We start from the raw sequence: 24,411 nt of genomic DNA, 5'->3' as shown, positions 1-24,411 counted from the left end.
CAGATATATAGAAAAAGGCAGAAGAAGCTGTTAACACCACACGTGTCACTGATATTGCACAGGGGCGTTATGTGCAATTCCTTTCAAAGGGTGCTGTGTAGAGTAGTAGGTTATATCAAGACTTGTTTCTCTGGGCTGTTTACATCAAAATTGTGTCTTATTTGCTTAAGTATGCCTCCCATGTTAGAGTCCATTTTAAAGAAATTCAAAGCACTTCGGAGGTAACAGTATACAGGAACAAACCCAAGAATGGCATCAGGGAAATCTCACCCTGACTCGCCCATTGCCCCTTAGAAAGCATAAAACTTGGTTGGTGAGCTAAACAGGTTGGAAAAACTTCCCTGAGTTCATTTCGTTATCCATCCACACATTTTATAATAAATCTGACCTGTCGATCTAATTGACTTTGGTCCTTGGAACAGAGAAAGTGAGTGACTTGTTTAAAGTGACCTAGTGCAAGGCTTTAAAATTTCTTGACTCCAAGTCTGGCGTCCTTTATGCTACTGTTTAACGACGTACATTTTCTGGGTGCAGTGATCGACTCACAAACACCGAGAGGGCGCCAGGCTGCTCTCTAGAAGAGTCTGGGTCTGCAGAAGCTGTGAAGGAGGGAGAGCTCTGGAAGGCGGCCTGGAGAGGCCGGCGGCAGGGCGGCCCGGGTGAGGAGGGAGCGCCTGGTAACCACCAGTGGGGCGCCGGCGAGATCATAGAGATGCTCAGACCTTCCAAGTTCCTGTACAAACCCCGGAAGTAGAGTCTCCGGGACCGAGATCCTAGGTGACTTGTCCAGCTGTATACTTGTGTGCGCGTGTCGGGTCGCACTCCAGCGCTTCTCCCTCTTCTCTTTAGAGCAGAGCCGGCCTCGGGGTGAAGAACCGGGGTTCCTGAGTGGGTTGTAAAGAGAGGGCAGACGCTAGAGTCGAGTTTGGCGGGCGTGGACGCGACGCCCCGCTCTCCGTGCGCAGCCGCGGCTGCCAGGTGTGCCCTAACCCCTATGAGACCCCCATAGCGCATGCGGAGTGTGACTTGGTAGGCGCAGGGGAAGCGGGGTGGGCTGGATATCCCTGATGTTTGCTGCCATGCAGAGACATACCTGTCTCCGCAGCCTTGGCAACAGTTTGTCCCTAAAGTGTTAGGCTTGGTTTGTCACTATTTTATCTTATAAAGTTAACAAGCTTATGTAAATTCTTGGCCGCCCAGGTAATTTTGTTCTGTTTACAATACGTTCTTATCCCCCAGAGCCCAGGAGAGCCTTCACCTTGACTCTGTACCCTAAGTCAAGTGAACTCTGTCTTGAGCCATCATAGCCCAAGATATCAAAAGTTTGGTGTAACCCTGACTTCTGTAGTTCACATTACTAGGAGCAGAAGGGTTTGCACATAGTGAAAGTGGAAAAGAAGCACATGCTTGGGAGAGGCCTAGATTGCCTGGGAAGGTGCATCCTCACCAGAAGTTCTGCCCCTAGCGTTTCAGGCAGTTCTGCTACTAGGAGGTCCTTGGACCTCACAAAGTTTGAACTTCTGAAGCCAGAGATGCACACCAAGGAGCAGATCCTGGAACTGCTGGTGATGGAGTAGTTCCTGACCCTATTGGAAAAGGAGAGCTTTGTACTTAGATACAGGAGAATCATCCAGCTAAGAGGCAGTAGTTGTGCAGGAGAGTCTGAAGACACAGCTTGGATATGCAGGCCAGCAAGTGGGAAAGGGGTAATCCAATATTATGTTATAAAAATGCTGAATCCTGGGCTTCCAAGTATAGGGAGGGATAGAAGCAAATCAAGATTTTATGTCCTTTCTTTACTGGGGCTAAAGCAGTGTCTTTCTGTTTTTCTTCTTCAAAGATCTGCTGCTCATTGCTGTTGAGACTGTGATATTTGTCTGTCTCCTAACTCCATGGGAAATTTTCTTTTTAACTGAATGCTGAGGTTTTAGCTATTAGCAGTGATTTCACAAACCAATTGGGCCTGTTTGTAAAGGAGCAGTAAGTGTAGCGGTCAGACTGCAAGAATTTATATCTAGAGTGTACCGCTTACTAGCTCTGTGATCTTAGGCAAGTTATTTAATCTCATCAGAATCCTTTACATGTACAATGAGAAAATTTTTTTTATCCTTAGGTTCAAGCCCATGCACAAAAGCAGAAAGTACTCTGGAAGGAGGCAAGATCTTTAACCAGAGAAGTCATTGAATATCTAGCTCAAGAATAACCCTTGGGAGCCCACCCCTCTATAGCAAAGTGGTGAGTATAAAAAAGAGCCTTCTGTGAAGAAGTAGTTTCTCCATTGGCAATATGACATGCCTGTCTTTATGCTTTTCATAAGGACAGCCACGTCTGATCTGAGTAGGAATAAGGCAGAAAATTCATCATACATGTAATGATACTTTGCCATCAGTTACACAGAATCGAGAACTTAGCTTTGGGGAGAACTTCTCAGCTACCATCTTAATTGGGGCTTGGCTTTTGGATGTTCCTGCTCTTTACACTGTTTATTTATTTTTATATTTATTTTTATTATATTACTCCTTGAGTGACCTTTATACCACCATTTAATTTTTGGTCAAAGAAGCAAAGATGCAAGGACAGTGCTTTCCATTTAACCTCCTATTTTCTATTAACTTTTGCAAAAATAACCTGTCAGGGTTAATGAGAAAAGGTATGCTGCTTTTACAAAAACTCAAATCAGAGAAAACATTTGAAAGATGAGGGGTATGCATATCATGAAACCATGTGAAAAAGATACACATTTCCCTCAGATTAATGTATGATACAATCTGAAAGGCACCTGTTTCCCTCAGAGTAACTTATTTATGGTCTACGGAACTTTAGTTTGCCATGCACAGTTTCTTGCTTGGGGAGACTTAATGAATACTCAGTTTCCTCTGAGGAATTAAGTGAATTGCACTAATAGTATCTCCTGTGACAAATGGAAACCAAATTCTACCTGACCTTATTCCCATAGAAGCACTATGTTAAGTCAAAATGATGTAAAACACAAGCATTTAGGACCTGTAGTGTTTTTCTACTTGGTATATTAAATTTGTTATGTTTTAAATTCCTATCAAAATATAAATATGGCCGTATATCCTATTATTAATTTCATCTGTATGAAACATTCAAGTATATTCCCTAGTCTTCTTTTTTTTTTTTTTTTTGGCTGTGCCAGGTCTTAGTTGTAGCATGCGGGATCTTTAGTTGTGGCATGCAAACTCTTAGTCACAGCGTGTGGGATCTAGTTCCCTGACCAGAGATCGAACCCGAGTCCCCTGCATTGGGAGCACGGAGTCTTAGCCACTGGACCACCAGGGAAGTCCCTATTCTCTAGTTTTTTTCCCAGTATATTTAAGGCACAAAAAGTACACTCCAAGTTAAAGTACAAAATAAATCCAATCCTCTTTAGGCTGTCCTTCCAGAAGGAAAGATGGAAAACTTCATGATTGGGATATGGTGAGATATGTCTACTACTTATTGGTGGACAAGAAACAACTGAGTTTGAGGGACCTCCCAGCTCTTAGTGTAGGAAAGTAGGAGTGGGGATCCTTGGTGTCTCTGTGCCAGATGTGTCTTTAGCCCATAGACAGGGCCTAGAGTAGTGCAGCTAAAGGAATGGTACTCACTGGCCAAAAATGTCTCTTGGATTATTTTCTCAGGTCACATTGGGACCTGATATTTAAAAAGACATTTGGGACATTTGATATTTAAAAAGAAAGGAAATAAGATCAGATACATGAAAGCCAGAGATGGGGAAAGTGATATAAGTCTTCTGCATACTGGCCTCTTCTCCCAGGTTGATTGACATACTGAATAGTTGTATCAGTCATTCAGCCAGCTAATCCCCTGATGTGTGGACTTCCGTGGTTGTGAGAATTCAATAGAGATTAAAATTACAAGAGATTTTAGTCTAATGACAGGAGAAAATATGAGGAAAATACAATGTCCCTGCTTTATGTGATATATTCAGTGGGTGTAGCTGTATCAAATAGTGAGAAGATGTAAGTTGAGGAAATTAATAATTTGATTCTTTAGTCTAATATTATAATACTAAAGAAAAGCAATAAAGCATACCATAAATATCAACCTGAGTTTTTTGGACCTTCCTCATCCATAGAACCAAGAGCCTCCATATATCTAATTATAGCAGCCCCTCAGTTAACCTAACCCCAGCACATGCTTCTAAAAGTATTAATCGTACAGAGTATGTATTTATGAAACCCTTCCTGTGTGTCATTAACTATACCAAGGACATATGCAGAGATAAGTAGAACATGAATTTATAATCTATTAAAGCAGAATAGACTACATAAACAATAAGTAATTATATTATAAAGTCCAAATAATGTTAAAGCACATTAATTCTGACTGAAGGAGTCAGCAGAGTCTTCACAGAAAAGAAGACATTGGTGCTAGCTTTTAATAAGTACAACTTTGAAAAAAGGGAGAGAATTTGTTGACACCTTATTTGTAATTGTAATATACAAAGATGACATTCAAAACAAAGCAATGTGGGATTCTTTACAAAAGAACACTTGGTGACAACACATATATGTGTGTGGATATGTATACACACCTACATATACAAGCATACATTTCTTATACATTATTACAAATCTATTTGAAAAATAGTGCCAAAATAAAATATGATTAGGAAGGCACATTATGCCAATAAAAAATATGAACAGGGACTTCCCTGGTGGTCCAGTGGTTGGGACTTCGCCTTCCAATGCAGGGGGTGTGGGTTTGATCCCTGGTCGGGGAGCTGGGATCCCACATGCCTCGTGGCCAAGGGGCCAAAGCGTGGAACAGAAGCAATGTTGTGACAGGTTCAATGGAGACTTTAAAAATGGTCCACATCAAAAAAAAATTTTTTTTAAAATGAACAGTCTTTTTTATTGAGGTACACTTCTATATTTGTGAATTGTCTGAAATGATATTAGGAAATAGACACAATCCAACATTGAGACAAGACTGCATACCTTCCAGGAACATCCTGTATGGAAGAGGGAAAATGGTTTGGTTATTGAACTTACATCCCATTTGTCTAATGAAAACAGGTTGTCCTTGTTGTATGGTCTGTAATTTACTAAGAAACAAACAACACCACAAAAAGTTGACCTCACTGTCTACGTGGATAGATCCTCTAATCAGTAATATATCCTTCAGGGGTGGTTCACCAACACTTAATCAGAAAGGCCACACTCCAGAGGAAGTTAGCATTAAGCACAGCAATTAGCTCTATCTCCGATTAATAGCAGAGGTTTTACTAATTTACATACTGAATGTTAGAAGTGAGTTTTCATTGGTGGAATTTGTGATATTAAAGATATATAGTGACTAAAAGAATTTAGAGTCTCTTCCTTCTACCTTTGCATGAACATCTAGAGTCCTTCATGGCTCACCCTTTAGAATGGCACTCAAGGCTTGATTCTCAGCCTTTTCTGATGTCAGAAGATTCTGCTTGCCTGATCCTGACTCTAAGGTTAACTGCATCCTTAGCAACATTTCCTCCCAATGAACCTTTCACCCAAGATGTGAGAGGAGCAACCACGCAGACAGAGAAACTGGAAATTCATCATGCTCCCTGAACAGGCTATATGACTTTTGTCCATGCTTGCTGTCAATGTTTCACTCTTAAATTGTTAAGGAAAATGTTTCTTATAAATATTAGATTATAAGTATTAGAGTAAGCAATCATTTCGTATAGTTCATTCTAACAAATAATGAGCAAGTGTCCAAATTTTATTTAACTCATTAATGGAGGAGCCAACAGAATGGCAGACTTGATTCCACAAGAATATACAAAATTGAAATTCATATAATTAGTGAGGGAAAAATGTTGCAATAAAATTGCTAAATTAGATACAAAATTGGTTAGTATTCTCTTCTGGGCAGGGGAAAATTTTATATCTTTTCAGTTTTCTGTAAGTTAACCTCTAACTTTATAGGACTGTAAAACATTTGAAATCTAATCAATTGTGAGTCAATGTTAAATTCCCCAAGAGTCAAAATGTTCTAGCATATTTTTGCCTATTTCCAAGTTTTGATAATTTTCCTGAACATTGCTAATAAATGTCTGTATGCATAGCAGATTTCAGTCTAAAACCAGAACTGATAGCTGGGGGAGAGGAGCCCAAAGCCCTCATGAATCTCGATTGCTGGCTTCTGATACTTCTCAGAATGAGCCTAATAATTATGAATGAGAAAATTAGCTATGTTCAGTTTACATTACAGTCATGTTCAGTCTTGAGACCCCTCCACGTTTTCAGAGTTGGCACATGTAGATATTTAAAAATCATAAGTACCTAGGAGCAAGATTGATGTAACATGTTTTCTGTTTTGTCTTTGGGTTTTTTTTTTTTTTTTGGCCAGGCTGCATGGCTTGCGGGATCTTAGTTCCCCAACCAGGGATCGAACCTGGGCCCACAGCAGTGAAAGCACCAAGTCCTAACCACTGGACAGCCAGGAAACTCCCAAGATTGATGTGACATGTTTAAAAGATTTGCCTTTTCCTTGGGTTTAGTCTGCGAAAACTCTTTATGTAACCATAGCGAGTGAAGCAACAACTTCAGGGTAAGAGTGGACGCAGGGCACTCCCTGAAGAGGATAAAGATCTGAGCAGATCTTTGACAGCCTTTCTAGACTGTGCCCTGCTGGTCATCTCCCCCATCCTGGTGGCCTCTGGCCAACTGCTGTTTGCCAGCCTCCTAGTTCAGTTCACAAGCCTCCTTTCCATTTCCAGCCCCAGGATGGTTTCCTCAACTCCTGAACCTTTCCCAACCTGAGAAGGAGGAATTCTTAACTTGCTCCCTTTCTCCAGGGCCCATCCTGCCTTCCATATCTCCCATGAAAACTCTAACCACTGGGACTTAGTGAATCTCCATACTTGAACTCCTTCTACATTTAAATCTAGGACCACATAATATATTTACGTATTAACATTCTGTTGTTCATCAGTGTCAGGTGTTCTAGGCCTGTGCCCTAATTACATAACAGGCCTCTGGATTGTAAAGATTATGTAATTTTTTTGGTATATGGTTCAGGCCCAAGGAGGACACTAATTTGCCCACTTTATATCTTCTGCAGAACAACTGACCCCTTGTGGGCAGGCTCAGTAAAATTGTGTACTTTACACGTAAACACAGTAAATGGGATGGATATATTAGTCATTTCTCCTTAGACTCTTAAGACTCAGAGTTTTTCACAAATGAAAAAGCTATCCATAGTGTGTACTCTGTCAAAAACTCTGCCGTGGTATTGCCTTGTGTGATCTCGTTTAATCCTCTTGATGCCCAGTGCTCTTAGTTTTCTTATTGTCCCCTAATTGGAAACAGATTTAGAGAAGCTAAGTGACTTACTCAAGGGGCACTGCAGCACAGGAACCTGAATTCAGTGACCCCAAATTATAAGCTCTTAACCACTGTCCTATACTATCTGATCTCACTTATTGGATTTTTGATATAATTCCTAGTAAGTATAATTTGACAGATGTTTAGCCACTTTGGACGGGGAAGGGAAGAAATGTGCGGGATGTTTACAAGGCAGGGCTGGTTTTGCTCTGGACTCTGCTGTGTCATTCAGCTCTCCACATCCCCAAGGTGTCAGCCCTTCTGTGAACTGAAGGTCCTGGGTGTGGGGTTCAGAGGCTTCAGTTCCTACACGTGTGAGCAGTGGTCAACTCTCCAGTCTCCTCAGGAAGCCGTGGTTGCTTTGTGGTGTTGTCCTTGGTACTTGCCTTGAAACGTAGCATCTTCAATGTGGCTTTCTAAGATCTGACCATTAAGCTCATTCCAGGTGCTTTCAAAATAGTTTGCTTTCCCCTTTTCTACTCAGTAATAATCCCTTCAATATCACAACACTCGTGTCCTTTCTCCTCTTTCTAGGTGAAGGGATTTTGAATTTTCTCTGAGGTATCAAGAATTGAGAGAGAGGGACTTCCCTGGTGGCGCAGTTGTTAAGAATCCGCCTGCCAATGCAGGGGATTCGAACACAAGTTCGATCCCTGGTCCAGGAAGATCCCACATGCTGTGGAGCAACCAAGCCCGTGCGCCACAACTACTGAAGCCCACGTGCCTAGAGCCGGTGCTCTGCAACAGGAGAAGCCACCGCAACAAGAAACCCATGCACCTCAATGAAGACCCAATGCAAACAACAACAAAAAAAAAAAACAAAAAAAATTAAGAAAAAAAAAATAAGAATTGAGAGAGAACTAGATTGTTTTAAGATATGCACGTCCTGCACTGTGAAGGACAGGGAATATCTGCCTCAGCACAAGAGAAACTCCAAAGTGAGCAGCATTGTTTCTGTAGGGCCAGTGTTCTGAGAGTCTTGCTTTCCTGTGGTAATAGCCATGAGGAATCTGTTCCCAATACACCACGGTCTGCACAGTGGGACAAGGACAACTTTACAGTTCTGGCTGGTTTTTCAAAATTCCAGCACCCCACTTCATATGTTGATTCTCCTTTTTGTGTCTGCCACTCCCTTTATTATTCCCAACTCTGTGTTGCTGACTAAAGCAGCAACTCACTGAGGAACCTCCCTCAGAGCAGTGAGCTCACCTACTTTGATCGCCCTCTCTTCCAACTCTTCCACAGTAGAACCTCTTCCATCATTTAATCCTCTTCTGCCTTTAGGGTCATGCATTCTCGCAAATTTCCACTGCCTTCTGGCCCAAGCTCTTTGCCTTAACAGCTCCCACTTTTCAAACATCACTGTTTTCTGTGTTTCTTCCTGGTTTCAGTATATTCACGGGATCCTAAGGCTAGCTATCATGTTCCTTCCTGAGAAGGAGAGGGTTCTGGGCACAGAGGAGATGAAAGCACCCAGGAGAAGGGCAGAGGGGAGACAAACAGGTAGCGATGCTGACTGCCAACGGCCTACTTCCCCGGAACGCTCTTTATGGAAGAGAGCAATCATTTTTCTTCTCTGTTGTCATCTAGCACTCCTCCCCTACATTTTCAGTTAAGAGATCCTGCCGGGTTGGCAAGAAGCGAGCGTCCGAAACTTTATTTTTTTAATTTCAGAGATCCAGGAACTGGGTTTAGTGTTGTCAAAGCACAGTTGCTGCTTTCACCGCCTTTAGTCCCGAACTGCTCGAACTGAACACGCAGCATACCCGGCCGAAGGGTAAGTCGGAGACGCTGCGCACGTGGGCGGAGGCGGGTCGTGGGCGCGCGCTCAGGGGCGTGACCTCCTGGAGACGCCGGAAGCCGGCGCGCCTGAGCGTCCGGTTCCGGGAGCCGCACTTCTGCGTCCCTGTCAGGTGAGTGTATGGGGCGTCCTTCCGCCTCGATATCGGGTTCGGCCTTGCGAAGCCCCGGACGTGTTGAGCCGCGTGGGGCAGCCAACACCGGCCCTGGTTCCGGCTGGAGGACACCCTGTGCCCGGGGAGGTTCGGGGCTGCGCGGCTGGGAGCAGACGTCTGTCTGGGAGGCTCCGGAAAGGCCGGCCCCAAGGCCCCCAAGACAGGACCCTGTCCCGGGACTGGGGAATCCCCTTCTTGGGAACCGTGATTCCGACGCTCTGACTAAACCAGGGCCGCCAGCACTGCGTGAAGCGAAGTGGGATTTCGCTCTCAGTTTTGCCAGACTAACACGAAAACATCAATAATTTTCTGGCTGTGTCTAGTAAATTTTTCTCTCCCACAGGTTGGGTCGTATGTATTAAAGTATGGAAAAATGGTGCCAAGTGATAACTTGAAAATTTGCTTTAGGTTAGGGGCAACATACATGTATTTAATGCCGGATTTGGAGGAGCCTTCCTCCATTAAGTGGAAGCCTTCATTCCACCCCCCACCCACCCCCAGCAATTATATATTTTTACTTATCTCCGTAACATACTGTACACTTTTCATATTTGTTGTGTTTATTGATTGCTCCTACTAGAATGGACACTCCATGATGGCAGGGATCTTTGTTCGCTAATGCGTCTCAAACACCTAGAACAGTTTCTGTACAAGGTAGGCCTCCAAAAAATATTTGTGGATTCAGTGAATTAATAAAATTAGTTTCCCTGGTTACAGGTCTTCTTTCTTGTGTGCGTTCTTCGAAATATATGCCATGTATCCCTTTATCACTTAATTCTTTTCCCCAGGGTGCCCTCAGGAGCCTCCAGTTGAAACTCCAGCAGAAGCCAGGCATGATGGCTGTGGACACAAGAAAGTCTGCTGGCCAGCTGTTCCAAGCCCCATGGGGTCAGCAGGGGCCTGTGATGGTAAAAGTGAAGTTGGAGGAAGAGCACCCCAGGAATCAGGGTCTCAGCCTTCCAGAGAACCAGCCTCCTGCCTGGGAGATCTTCAGGCAGCAGTTTAGACACTTCTGCTACCAGGATTCCCCTGGTCCCCAAGAAGCACTGAGCCGGCTCCGGGAGCTCTGCCATCAGTGGCTCAGGCCAGAGACACATACCAAGGAGCAGATCCTGGAGCTGCTGGTGCTGGAGCAGTTCCTCTCCATCCTGCCCCTGGAGCTCCAGGCCCGGCTGCAGGAACATCATCCAGAGAGTGGGGAGGAGGTGGTGACCATGCTGGAGAATCTGGAAAGAAAGAGAAATGTACATATAGGAAGAGACTAGTATGATGTGGTTGCGGGGAACTGGGAGCAAAACTTTCTCAAGTGTGAAGGCTCTGAGAGAACAGTGGGAAAACCTAGCATTCAGCAGGGAACTGAGCTTCTTGCTAAGCCAGTCAGGAGGGGAAGGAGGGGAAGGGTGGGAAACAGCAGATTCGGGGATAGTGGGTAAAGCTACTGAAGGCATCGTGCTCCTTTACTGGTCATTCAACATTCACAGCAAAGACGTAGGTGGTATCACACATGAAAACTAAGTTCGGAGAGGTTGTGTAACTTAGCCAAGGACACATAGCCAATAAATGAAGTGACAGAAACAAGATTTGATCAAACTTTGCTTTGCTTACCTTTCTGGCTGCCTCTCAGCGCCCTAGGGCCTGGTTTCTAGCTTCTTCCTCCTAGTCTTTCTCGGGGGATGTTTCTTGGGGACTCCTCCCTGAGGTTTGGTCCCTGTTAAATTCATGATATCCTTACAGGCGTAACGAGTGCTGCTTGTCTCTAGCTTTCAGCCTGTGCTCTGGAACAGAAGATCCTTTTGCAGACAGTGACACGTAAGACACTAGATGAAGAATCTTCATGTACCCGAGTTCAGCCTCCAGCAGTCCAGTTCAAGGGCAAAGGACCTGAGCCCCACCCATCAGAGGAAAGAGGTGAGGCAAGAATTTCTCTAGGGAATTTGGACTGAAATGAACTCCCCTTTGGTTTTTTTGTGGAGTGTGACTTGTCAATTCCTTGTGATGAGAGTTGTTAAAGAGTGACAGAGCTGACATTTTAGGTAATAATGATTAACAGTTGATAAGTCATCTCAGAACAGCCTCAGCAGTATGTTGGTTTTAAACATCCACAGTTGAATTTTCTGCAGATTGTCTATGCAAATGTTACTTTCAAGTATTTTGATGCTTACATAAATAGACCCTGATAGGATATTAACATTGTAAAACTACATTGACTTTTTTGAAAGTTACCTCTTATTATTACCAGAGAAGTATATATGCATTGTAGAAAGTTAGAAAATACAGAGTTGCAAAATAAAAAAGCAAAGCATGATATTCTTATCACCCAGAGATTACGATTGATGACTTTTTATTTTATATCTGTATATCTTTTATGTGCACATGTGTGTATACATACATATACACATTCCTTTCACCAAAAAGGGATCATTTCTGTGTGCTATTTTATAATCTATTTTGCTCAGTTAATCATCTTCCCTTTTCCCTGTCAGTACATCTTAATGTTATCTAAGCTCAATCCAAATTCAAACTGGTCCATTTTTTTCCAAAATGTCTTTAAAGCTGATTTGTGCAAACCAGGATAGAAGCCAGGGGCACATAACACATCTGGTTGTTATGCCTTTTATTTTTACTTTAGAACAGTTTCGCTCTCCCATTTTCCCTCTCACAGCCCAGACTTTTTGATGAGCCCAGGCCAGTCTCCTACCCTCTGGATTTTTCTGGTTGCTTCCTCATTGTATCATTTTTTTTGCTGCCCCTGTACCCTGGATTTCCATAAACTGGAAAAAAGTTTGAAAGACTCAAGTTAAACATTTTTGGCTAGAATTAATATTAGGTAATAGTAGACATGAATACCTGGGTGACCCACTATAAAATCCCTGGCTGGCTTAGGATGATGACAGTATGATCCCTCCATTGAACAGCTAATATTTCCCCTTGTAACGGTGTGGTGTCACTTTGGCAGTTTGTGAATGGCCAGTTTCCCATCAACAAAATACAAAATGAGAATTCTTGTGTGGGTCAACCATTTTATTAAGGGTTGCAGAATGATTTTATAATTCTTTCGTTCCTTCTACATCATTAACTGGCATTCTTCTTTATAGTAAAGAAATGGTCAGATCATCTATTTGTTGATTAGATTGACTTGACTTCATATTAGACAGTCAAGATTGATGCTTAGTTTTCCCCGTTTATTTACCAATTTTCATATTCAAGGAATGGTTTAATAGGTACCTCAAATGGCGATGTGAGATTTTAGGACTTTCTCTGTGTTAGTATCATTATGGACTTAGTAATTTTCATTGAGTCAGTGTGTTTCAATCTACCACAGTTATTACTCTTTTTTTTTTTTTTTTTTAATTTATTTATTTATTTATATTTATTTTTGTCTGTGTTGGGTCTTCGTTTCTGTGCGAGGGCTTTCTCCAGTTTGTGGAGAGCGAGGGCCACTCTTTATCGCGGTGCACCAGCCTCTCACCGTCACGGCCTCTCCCGTTGCTGAGCACAGGCTCCAGACGCGCAGGCTCAGTAGTTGTGGCTCACGGGCTTAGTCGCTCCGCGGCATGTGGGATCTTCCCAGACCAGGGCTCGAACCCGTGTCCCCTGCGTTGGCAGGCAGATTCTTAACCACTGCACCACCAGGGAAGCCCAGTTATTACTCTTTTTAATGCTCAGACTGACACATCTTTGCCTTCTATGGATGTCTTCCATCTTGCCCCTATCTCTTTTTGCCATGACCCTATGAATTTTGAATCCTTGCTTTCTGAACAAAATTAATTGTTTCAGGCTCACCTTGTACTTTCTCTAGACCCAGATTTGGTATCAACCCTTTCTGAAGGAGCCTTGATTCTTCTTAATGGAGAATGCTACTGAAGTATAAAATCTGGGTGCTAGGGGAGTTCTTTACCACTAGGGTAACAATACTTCTAGCACATTTTATGGATAGAACTAGAAGTACATTTTTTTTCCTAAAAGATATGAGTTCACAATGGTGTATTCAATTTAGTTCTACCACTACAATGTTCCATTATTTTTCTATATTGTATTTTGTTTCTGCATTTATTTTTGTTAATTCTTTCCTTATGTTCTCACTTGTTTTTTAAATTTATTTATTTTACATTATAGTAATTTGTATCAGAGGTGTTCCCAGGAAGCATAAGGAAGGGGAATGAGACACAGAAGGGAGAAAAGCCAGTCAAGTGTTCCTAAATGAGCAGGTTATCTTGGTTAATTAGTTGTCCTTTTTATTTTTTAACTTTTGAGCTGGATTGATCTATATATCTGTTACTAATATAAATATTTGATGCTACAGATATTTCATTGAACACTGGTTTTGATGAATCCCAAATGTTTTGAAATGTAGTGTTTTTGTTATTTTCTAGAAAATCTGAAATGTATGCTTGTATTTTGCCTTTGAACCAATAATTGGAAGTTTTAAAATTTTCAGATGGAAGGGCTTATTTTCTGATTTTGTTATTAATTTTAGACTTATTCTATTGTAATCAGAGAATGTTTGTGTTGTTTATACCTTTTGGACTTTATTATGGTTTTCCTATGACCCAAAAAATAGTTTTCATTAAAGGTCACTGCACATCTGAAAAGATGTTCTATTTTCAGGATACAGAGCTTGATATACATATTTATCCATAAGATTTAATTTTGTTGATTTCATTTTGTAAATCTTCCGTATCTTTATTTTTTTGCCCATTTGGTGTTTTTTTAGACAGAGAAAGGATGATTAAAGTCTGTTATTTGTTTTGTCTCTTTATGTCATCTATAATTTCTGCTCTAGGAAAGTTGCTCCTCTGTTATTTTCTGCATAATTAGACATATCTGTTCCATTGTCACTGTAAATTGTATATTTAGCATTATAAAGTTCTCTTCTTTGTCTAATTTCATGCTTTTGGCCTGAATCTCACCTTTTTTCTGAAACTGAGATCATGATGCCTTCTTCTTTTATTTGCATTTGCTTAATTTTCTCTTGTTCATCCTTTATTCATAACTTTTCTCTATCATTTTATTTTAGATGTGTTTCTTGTATATATAACAGAGTTGGGTTTTGCTCTGTGACCAAATCTAATTTTTTTCTTTTTCTTTTTCTTTTTTTTTTTTTTCTGGCCACGCTGTACTGCTTGCAGGATCTTAGATCCCCAACCAGGGATCAAACCCGGGTAGTGAAAACGCCAAGTCCTAGCCACTGAACCGCCAGGGAATTCCCTAATTTTTTTCTTTTAATAGATAAGTTAAGCCATTTATGTTTATTGATAATAAGTGTAAACATATATATACACATATGCATAAAGACTTATCTGTGTGTGTTCATGTATGTATGAATATACATATACATGCATATATTTTCAGTGTGTGGTTTGTTTTCCCTCCTCTTTTTTTAATTGTAGTAGTTCTTATAGTTAGGAAGCTTTGTATTTTTGTAGTAGTGGTACATTAGTTATCAATTGCTGCTTAATGAATTAGCACAAAGCTAGCAGTTAAACGACACACGTTTATTGTCTCATAGTTTCTGTGGGTCAAGAGTCTGCGTATGGCTTACCTGGGCCCTCCACTTCTGGGTCTCTCACAAGGTTGCAATCAAAATGCCAAAGATGGGATCTCATCTGAGTTGTGACTGAGGAAGGATCCACTTCCACCCTCACATGGATGTTGGCAGGACTCAGTTCTCTGTCAGTAAGTCACACAGACAGAGAGCCTCATTTCCTTGCTGGCTACTGGCCAGAACCCACCTTCAGTTCCTTGCCACATGGGCTTCTTCATATGGTGGCTTTCTTCATCAAAGCCAGCAAACCAGCAAGGGAGAGTGTCAATAGAGAAAATCTCATAGTAGGTGGAACTTACAGTCTTAGGTAATCACAGAAGTGACATCCTATCAATTTTACCATACTCTATTGGTAACTCGGCCATGCTTCATTCTTTCTCACTCCCACACCTGTATTACTCCCATTCCTTCTACTTGGCTGACCTGTTTCTCTGAACCCCTGACACTAAATAAAGAAAAGATATAAAATCCTCTGTTAAATCTAAAATAAAGATTAACCCTCCTACTTGTCTCTTAAATTATTTTTGAGTTGCCTTTTCTCCTCAAGTTATATGATGTGTTGTTTCAGATGGTGGTGTGAGGACTGAGAACCTGACATTAGAAGTGAAGCAGGAACCTTATGAAGAAACATTATGGTGTAGGGAGGGGTCTGATGGACATCATGAAACCGTGTGTCAGCATGCCACATACAGAGGAGACAGTGAGCCTAGTGGAAGTTTGGAGTTGCAGGATGGGGATACCACAGGTGAAAAAACATATGACTGTGATGAATGTAGGAAAACCTTCACTTGGATAAGAGGCCTTCAGATGCATAGGAGGATCCACATTGGGAAGAAACCATATTCCAGTACAGAATATGGAAAGGCCTTCATCAGACGTGCAGAACTTACCCAGCATCAGGGGCTTCAAAGCAAGGGAAAACCTTATCAGTGTAAAGAGTGTGGCAAAGGCTTCAGTCAGAAAGCAGGCCTCTCCCAACATGTCAAAATCCACACTGGAGAAAAGCCCCATCAATGTAGTAAATGTGGCAAATTTTTTAGTCAGAGATCGGTTCTTACAAAGCATCAAAGTCTCCACACTGGAAAGAAACCTTTTGAATGTATATATTGTGGGAAAACCTTCTGCCATAGTGCAGACCTCACTGAACATAAGCAATTCCACAACAAAGAGAAGCCTTATGAATGTAATGAATGTGGGAAAACCTTCAGGCAGCGTTCAAATCTTACTGAGCATCAGCGAATTCACAGTAAAGAAAAACTCTATGAATGTAAAGTATGTGGAAAAGCCTTCGCTCAGTATGCAGGACTTAACCAACACCGGAGAATCCACACTGGAGAGAAACCTTTTGAATGTCCTGTATGTGGACGAGCCTTTAGCCGGAGCTCAGAACTTATAATACATCACAGAATTCACTCAGGGGAAAAACCCTATGAATGTGCCGAGTGTGGAAAAACCTTTAGAGTGAACTCAACCCTGGTCATACATCAGAGAAGTCACACTGGGGAGAAGCCCTATAAATGTGATGAGTGTGGTGAAGCCTTCAGTCAACACTCAGGCCTCAACAAACACAAGTTAGGAGGGAAGCACAGAAACCCTCCTAAACCGAGAAAATATACGTGTGATGTATGTGGGAAGACCTTTACGCAGTTAACTGGCCTGAGGAACCACAAAAGAATCCACACTGGGGATAAGACCTACCAATGTCCTGAGTGTGGCAAGGCCTTCACAAGGGGAGAGCATCTTATTGAACATCAGGGGATTCACAACAAGGAGAAGCCTTATCAATGTAAAGAATGTGGCAAAGCCTTCAGTCAGAAGACAGGTCTTAGTCATCATCTCAAAATCCACACAGTAGAGAAACCTTTCAAATGTTCTGAATGTGGGCGAGCCTTCAGCTGTAAGTCAAATCTCAATAAACATAAGAGAGTCCACTCTGAGGAAAAATCCTATACATGTAAATAGCGTGGGAAGGCATACAAGCAGAGAGCAATGCTGATGCAACATCAGAGAGGCCACATCCTACTAAGCCCCAGCAGTGGTGAATGAGGTGAAGCCTGCAGTAGAAGCTCAGTTCTGATTAAGCACCAGAGAATCCGCTAAAATGACTCCTTGCCAAGGTGTTTGGTGACAACTTCAAGTAGAATTCAGAATTTTTTTTAATTGAGATAAAATGTCTCCTGAACTTCCTTATTTAAAGAACGTCAGAGATAACACATTGAAAAGTTGTTTAAAGGTCATAAATACTGGAAGAGTTGAGATTTTGGAAAAATAAACATCAACAAGAAATTTACCTGTGATTACCTTTGTTAAATGCAGTGAAGTGTCATTTAATACAATGAAAAGGTACACAAGGGCAGCTGTAAAAAATACATTTTTTATACTGAATTCATGAGTTTTTATGTTTTGTTTTTTCAAATCATTCTGATTTCTAACTAGCCTTAGCCTAGTCTAATGTTGAAATTGCTTCTCTTAGTACCAGTTGAGGTCACAGGACTATCCAAGAGCTTAGAATGTGTGAGATGAGTTGTCTCTGTTTCCCTCCCACCTTGGCTACCTAACCAAGCCTCTGACCATAAGTGGGTGGCCTGCAGACCCTTCCTGATCACCACCCCCAGAACTAGCATTTCCTGGTGAAAAAGGACATGTTATATTCTAAGTGATATGGAGGGCATAGAGGTTTGGGCCCCCAGTACATCAAAATCTAGTGTGTCCATCATGGCTAAAGCACAGAGCATACCTTTCGATTGTGAACACAGCTCCTTGAGCTCACAACAGAGGACAAAAGAGAAGAGGGGAAAACAAGCCTTTCATTCCAGCATTTTCCATCTCCTACAAAGTATATTTATACAACTGAAACCTCTTTCAGCTTCAGCACTGCCTACCTCCCTCAGTCAATGTAGTGAGGGACTTTGCTGAAGCTGATGATAGTTTTCAAGTACTGGAAGAATATTTCCTCATTTTTGTGACTGCTTCTGACTTCTACTAGATTTACAGTATTTATAGGGCAACATAATTCCCTGTCAATAGAAAGAAACTCTGGCCCAGCTGTGGTAAAAATTTTGGTGAATTTAAGTCTCCCTTAGGCTATCTAGTCTGCTAATTTGTCAATTCTTTTTGCTTTTCTTTTCTGCTCTACTGCCTCTGATCCTCTGAATATAAGACTCTTGAAACTTCCCTGGTCATAGAGAATGTTTCCCATTGTCTCTTTTTATAGTTTTTAGCTCTCACTTCCATGGTGAATAGAAGTGTCGTTTCTCTTACAGGCCAGCGATATTTAACTATCTCCAGGTTCCAACCTATCCATATAAATACAATGTTTTCTTAAAAGAAATGGCAAATATGGGAGCATCAAAAGTTATTAAATGTTGTGTCAGTCCTTAAAACCCAACTCAAGTGTGAATCGCCACAAGTCCAACACTTTTTTTGAGATGTAATTGATGTAACATATTAGCTTCAGATCTACAACAAAACGATTCAATATTTGTATATACTGTGAATCACCACAATAAGTCTAGTTAATATCCATCAACACATACAGTTAACAAATTTTTTTTTCTTTTGATGAGAACACTTAAGTTCTACTCTCTTAGCAACTTTCAAATAATACAGTACAGTATTAACTATAGTCACTATGCTGTACATTACATCCCCATGAAATTTATTTTATAACTGGAGGATTGTACCTTTTGATGCCCTTCACCCATTTCACCCCTACCCTCCCAACTCTGGCAACCACCAATCTATTCTCTATATCTGTGAGTTTGGTTTGTTCTTGTTGTTTTAGAGTCCACATATAAGTGAGATCGTATGGTATTTGTCTTTCTCTGACTTATTTCACTCAGCATAATGCCCTCAAGTTGTTGCAGATGGCAAGATTTCCTTTTTTATGGCTGAACTGTATACACACACACACAACATTTTCTTTATCCATTCATCTATTGATGGACACTTAAGTTGCTTTCATGTGTTGGCTATGGTAAATAATGCTGCAGTGAACAGGGGCTGGAGGGGCATTGCGGGCTGGTGCAGATATCTTTTTGAGTTCGTGTTTTTGTTCCCTTTGGTTAAATACCAAGGAATGGAATTGCTGGATCATGTTCTAGTTTTTGAGGAATCTCAATACTGTTTTCCATAGTGGCTGCACCTATTTACATTCCCACCAACAGTGTACAAGCATTCCCTTTTCACCACATCCTTACCAACACTTTCTTCTTGTCTTTTTGATAATTGCCATTCTAACATGTATGAGGTAATATCTCCTTGTGGTTTTAATTTGCATTTCCCTGATGATTGGTGACATAGAGCTCCTTTTCATGTACCTATTGACCATCTGTATGTCTTCTTTGGAAAAATGTCTATGCAGATCCTCTGCCCATTTTTTAATCTTTTTCATTTTTTTCCTTTTGAGTTGTATAAGTTGTTTATACATCTTGGATATTAACCCTCTATCATATATGTGATTTTGCAGATATTTTCTCCCATTTGGTAGGTAGGTTGCCTTTTCATTTTGTTGATGGTTTCCTTTGCTGTGCAGAAGCTTTTTAATTTAATGTAGTCTCACTTTTTTTTTTTTTCTTTTGCATTTGTTGCCTCTGCTTTTGGTGTCAAATCCAAAAAATCATCACCAAGGCCAGTGTCAAGGAGATTACCCCCTATGTTTTTTCTAGGAGTCTTATGGTTTCAGGTGTTATATTCAAGCCTTTAATCCATTTTGACTTAATTTTTGTGTATGGTGTAAGATAGTGGCCCAGTTTCATTCTTTTGCATGTGGTGGTCCAGTTTCCTTAACACTATTTATTGAAGGGACTGTCTTTCCCCATTGTATATTCTTGGCTCCTTTGTTGTAACTTAATTGGCCATATATGCATGGGTTTATTTTTGGACTCTGTTCTGTCCCATTGATCTGTGTGTCTGTTGTATGCCAGTACCATACTGTTTTGATTATTGTAGTTTTGTAATATAGTTTGAAATCAGGAAGTGTGTTGCTTCCAGCTTCATTCTTCTTTCTCAACATTGCTTTCACTATTTGGCGTCTTTTGTGGTTCCATATGAATTTTAGGATTGTTTGTTCTATTTCTGTGAAAAATACCATTGGAATTTTGATAGGGATTGCACTGAATCTGTAGATTGCTCTGGATTGTATGGCACAGTGTCAAAGTTTAAAGTAACTTCTTATAAGGGGTTTTTATCTCAGTGAAAATGTTGGTTCCCAGCCTTCAGCACTGGGTTATCAACCAAAACAAGTCCTTTATAAGGCACAGCCTTACCCACAGACAGTAAAATCTTGTAAGGGATTCTGAAGACCCTCAATAAGGACAACTAGTCACTTCCTGAAAATGGAAAGAGGTTTTTTTGGGATTCTATTCTTTAACTCTAGGAACATGAGAGCTTTGTATTCTCTTAAAAGTGATGTTAAAGGTAGAATTTCAGGAATGTTTGTAATTTCTTTTAAAAATAAGAAATATCCATTTAAAAATAAGTGTAGGGAAGAAAACAACTGAGTAGTATTGATTCATCAGAGACTGTGGGAAAGTAAGCCTACCATATGACCCAGCAATTCCACTCCTGCGTATATACCTGAAAAAAATTAAAACACTAAATCGAAAGGATACCATGCACCCCAGTGTTCATAGCTGCATTATTTACAATTGCCAAGATATGGAAGCAACCTAAGTATCCATCAACAGATGAATGGATAAAGAAGATGTGGTATATATATACAATGGAATATTATTCAGCCATAAAAAACAATGAAATAATGCCACTTGCAGCAATATGGATGGACTTGGAAGGGTATTATGCTAAGTGAAATAAATCAGAGAAAGACACTGTATATCACTTATATGTGGAATCTAAAAAATAAACTAGTGAATATAACAAAAGGAACACAGATACAGAGAACAAACTAGTGGTCACCAGTGGGGAGAGTGAAGGGAGGAGGGGTAATGTAGGGGTAGAGGATTAAGAGGTACAAACTATCATGTAAAAAAGAAGTTACAATGATATATTGTGCAACACAGGGAATATAGCCAATATTTTATAATAACTATAAATGGAGTATAACCTTTAAAAATTTTGAATCACTATATTGTACCCCTGTAACTTACATAATATTGTACATCAACTATACTTAAATTTAAAAAACAAACAAGTGAGCACTGATTCATCAGAGACTCTGGGAAAGCAATTCCTTCAACTACAGGGAAGGTCTCACTTGGCAGAAAGATAGGGGTCTTAATCTCAAGGTCCAAGCAATACACAGGGAGTGCTCCTGCACTGGACAAATTTCCACGAAGCTCTTCCTGCATCCAGCTCATTAGCATTCCCGGGTAAGAAGACAAGTCAGCCACGCTCCCCACCAGATTTTCCCTATATCTGGTCTCCTGGGAACAGGGAAGGAGGGCAATTTGAAAGAAAGGTCTGTGGTCTTGGGAACCTCCGAAAGCTAGTTGGGTGGATGAATGGCCCTGCTAGGATCCAGATGTTAGCATGGGAAATTGTTGGATCCTTTGCCTGGTCATTATCCACCCTATCGTCCCCTATCTCCCGGCTTTGACTATTTTGAAATTCCAAGATCCTCTATTAACACTTTACCTACAGAAAGAACGGGAGGGATACAGCCAAAGGGAGGGATCGGGCTGCTTTCCTGGGATTTCACAACCTACACTGATTTCAGAAACTCGAGTGCCTATCCCAGCGGGAGCGAGAAAGGCTGCAATCACGTCACCGCCGCCGAAATTCCCTACAATTGACGTTATCCTCCTTGACTTTTCTTCTCTGTGCGCCTGGGGTCACATACTTCTCGGAGAGGGTGGTCAGTACCTGGTCCCCAGTTCCCTTCAGAATGCAAAGAGGCGCAGTTTTGAAATATTAGCTAAGATTCTCCTTCAGATGGGAAAGGTTCAGCTCTGGGCAACTGATCTGAATAGAAGTGGGAATTGTGACCAGGGCAAGAAGAGCCAAGCGGAGCGCGTTATAGAGCTAGTTACAATCACAGCTTTCTCCGTCTAGAGAACCGAAGCCCAGAGCAATATCCTTCAAAAATCTCCAGAAAAATCGAGGGAAGCCTTCACCTCCGCACTGAGCAGATTTTGTCTCCCGGCTTTTGGTTTGTTATTTGACAAATTAAGTCCTAAGAATGGCTTCTGGTTTTCCCAGTGTTCTGTTTCTCTTTAAGACTTTTGACACCACTGGTTTCCCCTTCTCCCTTCCCTCTCAAGCCTAAAACAAACCACTCAATCAAACACGATCGCGTCTCCATTGAATTTTAGGGGAAAATAATTTGCCATTTTCGCGTTTGAAATACTGCGTGGTAGTTAACAGCATGGGCTATGGAGACAGACTGCCCCGTTTAAACCGCATCCCGGCAACTCTGCGTGAGGACCTCGGCAGGCACCCACCTTACCAGGACGGTGCTGGGATTGCCTTAAATTTTTTTAAATTTATTTTATTGAAGTACAGTTGATTTACAATGTTGTGTTAATTTCTGCTGTACAGCAAAGTGATACAGCTACACACACACACACACACACACACACACACATATACACACTTTTTTCCATTATGGTTTATCACAGGATATTGAATATAGTTCCTTATGCTATACAGTAGGACCTTGTTGTTTACCCATTCTATATATAATAGTTTGCATCTCCTATGGAATTCCCTTAATTAATGCGTGTAAAGCACTTAGGAGTGGGCTAGGCAAAGTAGGCTCTGTGTAGGAGTTTGCCATTATTATTATTACCCAGCTATGAAAGACTTTAGAAGACAGAAACCAGGAATTTTGTAAACCTCCAGAGAGGTCCCCACCTCCCCCAACAAGGAGCATGTCCGGTTTAGCAGCGTCGCCACCAGCTTGTACTCCACAACCGTCTGCGCTTTCCAGGGAATAAAGTAAAAGCTAAAGCTTAGAGCGCGGGGGCGTTGCTGGAGAGGAGTCTTCACCGTCGGGTGGAAAGGTTTGGGGCCTGCGGGCGGGTGAGCACTTCTCATGCAGCTGTCAACCCGTGGACGGCGACGCTCTTCAATTTTGCAGTTTTACCTGCATGCCTTTAGGTTCTCGATAAGGAGTTTCCGACAAATAGGATATTAACCCCTCCCTCACCTTTTCTTGTCAGCAGTTATATATGTCTTTGCTTATTTACTTGTACTCTCCCTGACCACTGCATTAATTCTTCCTTGCAGGGACCATGACATTGGGCATATTTATGCAATAAAGTGAAGTTAAACATATTATAACTTTTATTATGGACATTTACATACACAAAATAACGAAAATGATATGACGTAGCCTAATGTATTCATGACCTAACTGCAAAAATTAGCAATATTTTTGCCAATCTCTCTCCCTATATATATGTATATGTGTATATTTTATTTATTTATTCATTTATTTATTTATATTTCCCGACCTTTTTCTCCTGTATTTTAAAGAAAATCCAGGCATCATATAATTTTATCCATAAGGACTTCAGTATGTAAGAGAGAGAGAATTTCTAAATATATGCCCTGCTTATTTAGTGGGGATGGCTAGCAGGAGGGAAATGGCTTCTTCAGATTCCTTTGTTTTGTCCAATTTTATTTTAATCAGTGTGTTAATTTTCTTAGAATGATCTTAAAGGCTCAAGAGAACAATTCCATTGCACAAAGTTGGTGGGGTGAGTTTTGCTTTACATGGTCAGCAAAATAATTTTCCTTCTAAGGATCAATGTTAAATATTTATTTTATCCTTATTAATTTGCACTTAATCAGCAACATTGTTTAAGAACCAAGTCACCTAAATATTCATGTTCTTGGCAGTGTGGGGTATCTTCCCTCACTTCTCAGCTCTCCTTGAATGCCTTGCTATTGTCTCCTAAAAGTCTCCTTTCCTTAGGTTTTATATTTCTCCTTATTTTTAACCTAAGACATTGTTTTAGTCAAAACACACTTTCTTTATAGAAGTTTGCACTTAGGATCTTCAGTTTTCAAGACTGACCTTAAGTCTTTCACCTTTGCTGAGAATTTCACTTTTGCTAAGAAGACATCAACTAAACAATTATTTTTATTCCAATTAATGTGGATTCAAACAAATTGGCTGTCAAAGCTTTTGCAAGATTGGAGGTTTTCTTAAAAGTTTTTTCTCTTCTTTTCTTTTTTTTTAGGGTTTCTTTCTTTTGGAGGAATTTTTTGTTTGTTTGGAGGCTTCCCTTTTCTTTTGAATAAATTAATCTGTACAATTTAACCTTGCAGTATTTAAATAAATGGACAGGGCTTCCCTGGTGGTCCAGTGATTAAGACTTCACCTTCCAATGTAGGGGTTGCAGGTTTGATCCCTGATCTGGGAGCTAAGATCCCACAGGCCTCGTGGCCAAAAAACCAAAACATAAAACAGAAGCAATATTGTAACAAAGATTCAATAAAGACTTAAAAAAAATGGTCCACATCAAAAAAAAATCTTTAAATAAATGGATAAAGGAAAGAATAAAATCATTTGAAAATGGGAAATAAACCAAGGAATCACCAAATAATTTCCTGTGAATTAGTTTTATAGCAAGAAAGAAAAAATTCCAGAATCTTTACCATTTGTAGT

The 24,411-nt window shown here is 40.8% G+C and overlaps 1 protein-coding gene across 3 annotated transcripts; it reads left to right on the top strand.

Annotated features, from left to right (window-relative positions):
- The first annotated feature begins 1,027 nt into the window (after positions 1-1,027).
- LOC309607839 (uncharacterized protein) lies at positions 1,028-17,222 on the top strand. 3 transcript variants are annotated; one of them, XM_082346882.1, is made up of 7 exons: positions 1,028-2,235; positions 7,872-8,275; positions 9,012-9,250; positions 9,873-9,946; positions 10,081-10,536; positions 11,053-11,200; positions 15,406-17,222. In XM_082346882.1, the coding sequence occupies exons 4-7, from the start codon at positions 9,911-9,913 to the stop codon at positions 16,797-16,799; spliced, it is 2,034 nt and encodes a 677-aa protein (XP_082203008.1). In that variant the 5' UTR covers positions 1,028-2,235; positions 7,872-8,275; positions 9,012-9,250; positions 9,873-9,910; the 3' UTR covers positions 16,800-17,222. The 3 variants fall into 3 exon arrangements, with proteins under 3 accessions (XP_082203008.1, XP_082203010.1, XP_082203009.1); XM_082346884.1 differs by lacking the exons at positions 1,028-2,235; positions 7,872-8,275; positions 9,012-9,250 and adding an exon at positions 9,258-9,655; XM_082346883.1 differs by lacking the exons at positions 1,028-2,235; positions 7,872-8,275; positions 9,012-9,250 and having other exon boundaries at positions 9,258-9,946.
- The last annotated feature ends 7,189 nt before the right edge of the window (positions 17,223-24,411 follow it).

This window comes from Balaenoptera borealis (assembly GCF_965194805.1).
Source record: "Balaenoptera borealis genome assembly, chromosome: 12".
Lineage (NCBI taxonomy): Eukaryota > Metazoa > Chordata > Mammalia > Artiodactyla > Balaenopteridae > Balaenoptera > Balaenoptera borealis.
This window is presented reverse-complemented; position numbering and strand designations above follow the sequence as displayed.

What these genes read in the sequence shown, in the direction of transcription:
- LOC309607839 (XM_082346882.1), top strand. Translation starts at nt 9,911, where the DNA reads ATGCGTCTCAAACACCTAGAACAGTTTCTGTACAAG. An exon ending in TAGAACAGTTTCTGTACAAG is followed by an intron (nt 9,947 to 10,080) that starts GTAGGCCTCCAA and finishes TCTTTTCCCCAG; the next exon opens with GGTGCCCTCAGGAGCCTCCA. An exon ending in ATCTGGAAAGAAAGAGAAAT is followed by an intron (nt 10,537 to 11,052) that starts GTACATATAGGA and finishes GCTTGTCTCTAG; the next exon opens with CTTTCAGCCTGTGCTCTGGA.